General features: G+C 51.9%; 1 protein-coding gene across 1 annotated transcript in view; it reads left to right on the top strand.

Moving 5' to 3' along the window:
* Window positions 1-4,547: 4,547 nt before the first annotated feature.
* The window catches only part of ADAM12 (ADAM metallopeptidase domain 12), a 381,565-nt gene continuing 377,544 nt past the window's right edge, over window positions 4,548-8,568 (top strand). Inside the window, exon 1 of the mRNA XM_043926044.1 lies at window positions 4,548-5,010. Coding sequence (XP_043781979.1) covers window positions 4,923-5,010 — 88 coding nt within the window. The 5' untranslated portion in view covers window positions 4,548-4,922. The remainder of the gene's footprint in view (window positions 5,011-8,568) is intronic.

Genomic DNA, 8,568 nt, shown 5'->3' with positions numbered 1-8,568 from the left:
CAGGCAGATTCTCTACCGTCTGAGCCACCAAGGAAACCCAACTGCATGACTAATAACCACCCAGATTCTGGCTCAGGACAACAGAAATTCATTGCATGCAGTTTCTGTGGGTCAGGAATTCAGCAGTTCAGCTGGGTGGGTTTGCATCAGGGTCTCGCCGGAGGTGGAAGACAGATGTTGTCCTGGGCGGCGGTCATTTGAAAACTCAACTGGGGCTGGAAGATCCACTTCTAAGATGGTGCACCCATGTGGCCAATGGCTAGAGACTTCAGTTCCTCGATTCGGTTCTTCCCAGTGGGGCTGCCTGAGTGTCTTTGCCACATGGTAGCTGGTTTTCCCTCCAAGTGAATGACCCAGGTCCCTCATGCCTTTCAGGACTTGTCTCAGAACTCATATACAGTCACTTAGTTGCTCAGTCATGTCTGACTCTTTGCAAACCCATGGACTATAGCCCACCAGGTGCCTCTGTCCATGGGGATTCTCCAGGCAAGAATACTGGGGCGGGTTGTCATACCCTCCTCATACAGTCACTTCGGCCCTATTTTATTTATTAGAATGAGTCTCTAATCCCAGCCCCCATGAAAAGGGAAGGAAATTAACGTTTATTGTATTTCTTGAATGAAGGAGGATCTACACGTATTTGATCACTGCTGTTGTAAGCTACGATGGTTTTTTGAGATTCCCTGTTTGCCGTTCTCTGAGTACTGTCGTTCCATTCAGCCTGTCCTCACGATGGTGGGAGTGGGTGGGCCAGTGCAGCCAGGGGGCTGTCAGAAAAGCTGGTGATTTGGCCATGCGGCACTCTGTTCCTCCCGGGTGCCGTCAATCACTTGGGGTACTCACAGTGGGCACCACAGTAGGCCTGAACGGAGAAGTTGGAAGGTCAATACAGGGTGACACAGATGAATATAGACGGGGGAATGGAGACAGCCTAAATGAGCTTCCATGTCCCTTCTGGGGGTGAGCATCTTTGAGTCCCTGATTCCCCCAAGAGCATTCTTTCTCTGGTGTTTGGATGGGTTACTAACGTACTGATTCTGTGCAGTAGTGGGGGTATCAGAGTCTGGGGGAGTTAATCTACGCAGAGAAGGCTCCTTGGGAGCGAGTTTCTAGAGATGAAGTGAAGATTCTAAGAAAACAAAAGTGGACTTCATGTTATTATAGGCTGAGAAGATCATGAGCTTCAATCTCCCCAAGAGATGGAATTAAAACGATTTCCAAGAGTCTTAATCACGGGGTGATTGTGTTTGTTTACCTTTGCAGCAAGCTTTGGGGACTGTGCTTGGAGAGATGAAAGCTGTTTTGTGAGCCTGTGTCTGAAGCTCCGACAACAGGTTGAGTGGGAAGGAGGCTGACCATTCCCTTGCAGCAGAAGTCAGGAGTTTCTGCCTGTAAAATCCTGCCTTAGGAGCATTTGCCTCCATTTTTCATGTGTTCGGACTCAAAGCAGATTGAGTTAAATGTGAGCTTGGATGAGAAATAAGTGCCCTGTTCATTGTGAATGCCCAGGCTGTAGAGCAAAAATAGCACACAGGAAACGGCACTGCAAAGGTCAATTCTTCTGGAAAGGAAAGGAAAGGACAACAAGCCATCTATCTGAAATTTTAATGAGCAGACCCTGGCCTCTGACCCCATACCATTACCTAACAATCCAGTATTGAGTGCCACGTCGGCTTCCATTTCCTGTGAACCGGGAGGAGGAGGCAGGCTTCTCATCCAAAGGCCGACCATCTGCTAGACCTAAGGTTCGCCCTCTGCCTAGCTGGCTGTTACTGAGGGTCATAAGTCTTTATGGATAGAGTGTTAGCCCAAGCTTCTGGCTTCACAGAGGTGGTGAATTAGAAACTGGAGAAACCAGAGCTGGTGGGTAGGATTTCCTTTACTATCTCCAACCCCCCCCCCCACCCCCACATTGGCTGTTTTGTCTCATTCAATCACAAACAAACCAAGGACGTCCTGGGGGTACATTTCTTGGGAGCAAGCTTTGCAACTTCCAGGTTTAAAAAAAAAAAAGGACTTCAATAGTCAAGAGCTGAATATGAAAGGAGAAAAAGAAATGGATTGTTCGGAGAGAAAGTGTATAAAGACTAATGCACAGCGCATATTACATCCATTATGAATAAACAATTTAACCAGTCAGAAAGATTCAAGAGGCCAGCAGCTGGGCTCATTCGAAAGCGAGTCTCCCCCACTGATCTCAAAGGACACAATTTAAAACTCCCTTGTGCAGTGTTTCTGGAAGTTCTAGGGAACAAGGGCAATCAGAACCACCTGGGTACTTGCTAAAACTGTCCTTCCCAGACCTCCATAATAAGGATCGCCAATGCACAAGCCATGGGATGTGCATTCTTAAAAATAGCAGGAATCTCCCCGCTTGGGGAGGTGTTGTATCAGCTCCTTGAATGCTCACTACCAACTGGGAGGTTTGTATTTTACTTTCACTTAACAGATGCTAAACCCAAAGCTTGCAGATCAGAATTAAATCTGCGTCTGCAAAGGGACCTGGTGTGGGCTCTTACTGCTTAGCCTTTTGGCCACAGGAAAAGGACTTAACCTCTAGACATTGCAATTGCCTCATCCATATCTTCAGGATCTGAAAATGAAACAATGCCTGGGAAGCACTTTTAGCACAATACTCTGATTATATGAGGTATGTAATAAATAATGCAGTAGTTAACAAACAACCTAATGATTATTAAAGAGGCCAAGTAACCGGCTCACCCCATTCAATAGTGGGGATTAATCAGTTTGTCCGACTAGGCAGAAAAGTCTTGGAAAGCAAGAGGCGTTTCTCATTGGTTTGGTTTCCCAAGTCCTCAACACAGCATCGCTAATGCTAATGGGGAGAATGAAAGTACAAAGGACAGACTGGGGGTGAGCAGTAGGGCTGGATTGAAACTGGGGCTTGGACCCAGGCCTGGCTTCCAGACCGAGTGTTGAGATGCCTTGGTGCTGAGGAGGGGTTCCTGGGGCCAGCGCTTCTGGCTTTTTTTTTTTTTTTTAAATAAAGGCCTGAACGTTGTTCAGAGGAGTTGACCTGGTTCTTAGGAACATGGCAGAAACCTAGGGGTGGGAGGGAAATAGGAGGAAAGCCACTTTCCTGTAAAAAGAGGTGGTGACGAACGGCGTTTTTTCAAATGCTGGCTAAATGCCTTTGGAATGACGCTTGGTCAGATCTTGGTGGGAGGTCACAGGACAGGTTTTTATGCCTGGTTCTCCCTCTGGGCTGCATAGTGGAACCACCTGGGGCTTCAGGAACTCCTCAGCCTCCATCTGGGCTTCCCTGGTGGCTCAGATGGTAAAAAACCAAAAATCTGCCTGAAACGGGGGAGACCTGGGTTTGATCCCTGGGCGGGGAAGATCCCCTGGAGAAGGTAACGGCTACCCAGTCCAATATTCTTTTTGCCTGGAGAATTCCCTGGACAGAGGAGTCTGGCCGGCTACCGTCCATGGGGTTGCAAAGAGTCAGACAAGCCTGTGCGACTAACACTTCACTTCAGGCTCCATCCATGGCTGGAGATGCTGAATAGTCTGGGTGGGGGTGTTATTAACCCCTTAGTCCTTAGGCTTCTAATAGGTGGTCAACGTTAGGGATCTCGGTGTTCCCACAGGGGGTGGGCACCCATCTTGATGCCCGCCCAGCTCCTTTAGTCTGTGTAGCGCTCTCCTTGCTGGTCCCACGGTCTAGGAGAAGGCAAGCCCTGCTTTAATAAAGACTGATACTGTGTCTCTTTGAGGTCATGGGGGCAGAAGAGAAGGAGACCGCCACGAACTCAGACTGGAAGCAAGTCTCATTCATCTCACCGGTGTTTCCCAAACACCCAGTGCTCCCTGGCCCCCTGGCTGGAAAGCCTCATTTCAAGGGCGTTGGCGGGCACCCAGGAATCAGTATTTCTGACAGACCCAGTCGTTTCTCACATCAGGAAAGTTTGGGAAACATTGCTCTGCACCTTTTTTTTGGGGGGGGAGGGGGAGGTTCATGCCCTGGAAGAGAAACGTGATCCAATCTATGATGGTAAAACCTAAAGCAACGCCTCAAAAGCAGCATGCCCAGAAGTCGCGTGTCTTCAAGTCCAAATTCAATCTCAGGCAGGCGATGTCCCCGTTTGGGAACTTAGGGGCCCGGCCCGGCGGGGGAGCGGCCGACAGCCTTTCAGACCGGCTACCCGCGTTCCGCTGGTTCCCGGCGAGCCTGGAGCGAGCAAGCCGAGTCATCATTTCCAGCCTCAGACTGGAAAGCTGGACCGTGCCGCCGCGCGTGCTCTTGGCAGCCGGGCGCCCGGGGCCCCGCGGCCACATCACCCCGGGGCGGGGATGTGTGTGCGCTCCTGCGCCCGGCCGCCACCGAGCCACGTCTGTGCCGCCGCCGCCGCCGGGGCGCGCGGCCCAGGAGGCGCCCAGCCCCGAGCCGCCCCGGGGGTGGGCGAGCGCCGGCTCTGGGCGGGACCCTGGGCGGGGGTTGGGGGGGAACCCCGAGCGGTCTCTAGGACCCGCGGGACGCCGCCGGCGGGCGGGGGAGACGATAATTTGTTCCGTGGTCAGGAGAACGGTGACTGCGGGCCGTGGATCCATTTCACAGGCCTGCCTCCTCGCCCTAACGATCTTCCTCGTCCCGGGGCCAACTCGGACAGTTTGCTCATTAATTGCAACGGTCAAGGCTTGGCCCGAGCTAGCACAGCGCGCGCGCGCACACACGCGCGCACACACACACGCCAAGGGAAAACTTTCTTTAAAAAAAAAAATGAAAGCCTAGACGAGCTCTTCCGCGGCCGGGGCGCTGCGCGAGGGGGTTCGGAGCTGCCTCCCCGCGGCAGGAAGTCCCCGCGGGTCGCGACGCCCGGCCCCTGCCCGGCGCCCGCGGGGGATGGTGCAGCGCCCGCCGCCCGGCCCGAGAGCTGCCGCTGCACCGAAGGCCGGCGACGATGGCCGCGCGCCCGCCGCCCGCGCCCCCCGCCCGCGCCCTCCTGCTCGCCCTGGCCGGGGCTCTGCTGGCGCCGCGCGCGGCCCGAGGTAAGTGGCCGAGCCCAGGCGGCGGCCCGCCCGCCAGCCCGCTGGGGACCCGTCCTCCCGGGGCTCCGCGCGCCCCACTGGGGCGGGGGGAACACTCAGGGGCGCATGGCGGCGCGCGGGGACTCAGCTGCGGAGCGCCGGGATTTGGGCACCCGGCTCGGACGGGACCCCCGCCGCTCACCCCTCGCCCACCGCCCAGGTGCCAGCTCCCGGCGGGAGGAGGGAGCCCCTGGCTCGGGGCCCCGAAGCCTCCTGCGCGGAGCCGGGGGGCACAGCCTCCGGGCCGCTCGCGCACCCTCCCCTCCCGGGGCTCATCTGCCAGAGTGTCTCTCCGCCTTGACAGTTACACGTGTCGCCCCGGAGGATGCGCGCGGGTCCTCTCACCTTGTCCCTGATGAAGCCTCCCCCAACCCCCATCTCTGACCCCGGGCCACCTCTCACTGAGGTTTCCAGCCCGCCCCTGCCTCCCCCTCGGATCCACTGCGCGGGGGACGCGCCGTCACCGCGCAGGTGAGCCACCCCCGTGCCCGCGGGTGTGCCCGCCGCGTCCCACGGCGCTCTCCACCTAAAAAAAAAAAAAAAAAAAGACTCTCCTGCTCACTTCTTCAATTTTCTTTCCCTCTTTTTTCGGACTCCGGATAGCTCCCCCGTGGTCCGCGGCGGCCAAACCTGAGCAGAATCTTTCAGTCTCCCGCCTCTCCGTCACGTCCTCTGCCAACTAGTCGCTTAAATCAACTTTGTGTAAAGCGACAACTTAACTCCAAGTTAAGCTAAAGTGTGGCTATTATGGCCGTTTTATAAAGATATAGGTTTCCCCCAATTGTCTGCCCTTAAAACCGGGCACCTGTGGATCTTTTTGCACGATGAGAACTCAAACAGCAGGTGCCTTTTTAAAAATTCGCAAGTTTCTGCGGGTCCCGGTCCGTCCCCGCTACCGCCCTCTTTCTGCCGCCGGAGGCGCTGTCGGCCTGGAGATGAAAGGCTTGCCTCATCTCCAGCTCCAAATTTCTATGGTTCTGTATCACAGACGTTCATTTTTCAGCAACTGGCCTCAATCAAGAACCGTTACCATCTTAGGGTACGTTTAGTTTTGCCATTGCCACGGCTACCCTCTACCCTCCCCCTCCACCGCATCTACTGTAACGTGGCTAAAACCCAGCTCGCATTAAAATCCACATGCCGGTGAAGACCAATTTGGAATTAATGATTAAATAAAAGGATTGCTCAAAGCAAGGAAGAAGCAATGAGAAAGCCAAGAAAAAAATACTGCTGACTGTTGAGTTGAATAACTCTCTGACCTGCAAGTGAAAATAATAGTCATCCAAAGTGTTTTGAAAGACTTTTGTACAAATTGGTCCTTTTGAATATTTATTGAGAAAGAACTTTTAAAAAAAAATGAAACAGAATCTCAGAGTGTGCCTGAGGTGGTCTTTGCCTTGGCACACGCTCTGTACACATAAACAGAAGTCCACTGAACATGGACAATAAATGCTTTTTTTTTTTTTAAAGAGGAAAATGTTTACTAAGTCAAGCTAATAATGGGAAATTATTTCATGGAGGAAGAACTTTTATTATTTTATGGCTGCAGCTTTGATTGAGAGAGTTTTTCCCTAGGATAGCTATGACTCAGAATAGAAAACCAATTAAACCAAAACCTTTAGAATGGTTGTGATGCTCCCCAGATGGCACTAGCGGTAAAGAACCCACCTGCCAATGCAGGAGACATAAGAGACACAGGTTCAACCCCTGGGTCAGGAAGATCCCCTGGAGAAGGGAATGGCAACCCACTGCAGTATTCTTGTCTGGAGAATTCCATGGACAGAGGAGCCTGGCAGGCTACAGTTCGTGGGGATGCAAAGAGTCGGCCACGATTGAGTGAGTAACACTTTCACTAGAAAACCAGTTAAGCTGAAACATTTAGAGTGATTACATGCTGAGATATCCCAGGATTCACTGCTTGTTTATCCTTGGGTTCTCACTATCAAGTCTTAAATTAGTCGGTGCACCAAATCAGAGCATGGAGGTTGTTTAAAAACCCAAATGTGTAATGAGGCATCTCTTTGTGTTGGCAAGAGAGAGGGACGAATTACCACTTGGTGAAGATGGGGCATATTTGGGGGTTTATCTCTCTGTGTCTCCCAGAACCATTTCCTGTTGGTCCCCTTTAATGGCATCTCAGTCCTTCTTGTTACTGTTGTTTAGTTGCTCTGTCATATCCGACTCTTTCCAGACCCCATGGACTGTAGCTCTCCAGGCTCATCTGTCCATGGGATTCTCCAGGCAAGAATACCAGAGTGGGTTGCCGTTTCCTTCTCCAGGGGATCTTCCCGAGCCAGGGATGGACCCCACATCTCCTGCAAGTCGCCTGCATTGCATGTGGATTCTTTACAGCTGAGCCACCGAGCAAGCCTTAACAGGTCCAAAACAGAACCCTAGATACTCTCCACCCCCTGCCCCTATCTTCCCAACTCAGTAATAAGGTTCCTTGCCTTTTCCAGATGCCATGCAAACACATAGGTCATCCTGAGTCTGTGCCTGTCCCTCCATAAGCCACCAACCTCCAAAGTGTGTTTTCATCTACCCATGTTTCCCCGCCCCACCATTTCAAGAGGCCGTCCCCAGCTTTGGCCGCTGTTTCTCCCTTCCTTTGATGTCTTCTGCGGAGCCTCACATCCGAGTGGAGTCACCTCCTAACCCATCTGCTGGCTTCTCCTTCTGTCCCTGCTCGGCGTACTCTTCCCAGCACCACGGCCAAAGTCATCTATTTCAATCATGAGTTGGATCATGCTGGTTTCCTGTTTAAAACTCTCCAGTGGCTTTCTACGGTTCTTAAGAAAATCCAAACCTCTGGATAACCTATCGCCTGTTTTCCTGTTATCTGCTTTCTCACCATCCCCCCTCCTTTGCTATCTCTACTCTCTGTCTCCATCTTACTATCTCTATCTCCAGCCCCACAGGCTTCTCTTCTTTCCAACTTCCCAACATAATATTGCCACCCTTTGAAAAAACAGCGTTCATGTTTGCACCGTGAATATTGCTTATGATGGTGCCACACCACGTTCTGTGATTTCCTTTCATCTCTCTTTCATCAGGGACCTGAGCCGTTGCTTTTGCTTGGCCTGCCTCGCTTACATGTCGGCCTTTGGCTTCTTCCTTAGCGCCTTGTGGTCTCATGATGGCTGCTGTACATTTTGGCATTATATCTGCATTCTAGGCAGTAATAAGGCAGAAGCGGCAAAAAACAGAATCGCTAAATCTATTTTATCGGGAAGATAAGAGTATTTCCAGAAGCCTTTGTCAGATTTTTTCTTGGCTAGACTGTGACATATGCTCGCTGCATGGAAGATAGAAAAAATATTATTTTTAGTTGTACACATTGGTGTTTACATATATATACACACACACACACACATATATATATATTTAGTCTGGGGAATCCCATGGAAAGAGAAGCCTGGCAGGCTACTCTGTCCATGGGGTCCCAAAAGAGTTGGACACAACTTAGCGACTAAACAACAACAATACACACACACACATGCACACACGTGTGTGTGTCTT

Source organism: Cervus elaphus, chromosome 15 (assembly GCF_910594005.1).
Source record: "Cervus elaphus chromosome 15, mCerEla1.1, whole genome shotgun sequence".
Classification (NCBI taxonomy): domain Eukaryota; kingdom Metazoa; phylum Chordata; class Mammalia; order Artiodactyla; family Cervidae; genus Cervus; species Cervus elaphus.
This window is presented reverse-complemented; position numbering and strand designations above follow the sequence as displayed.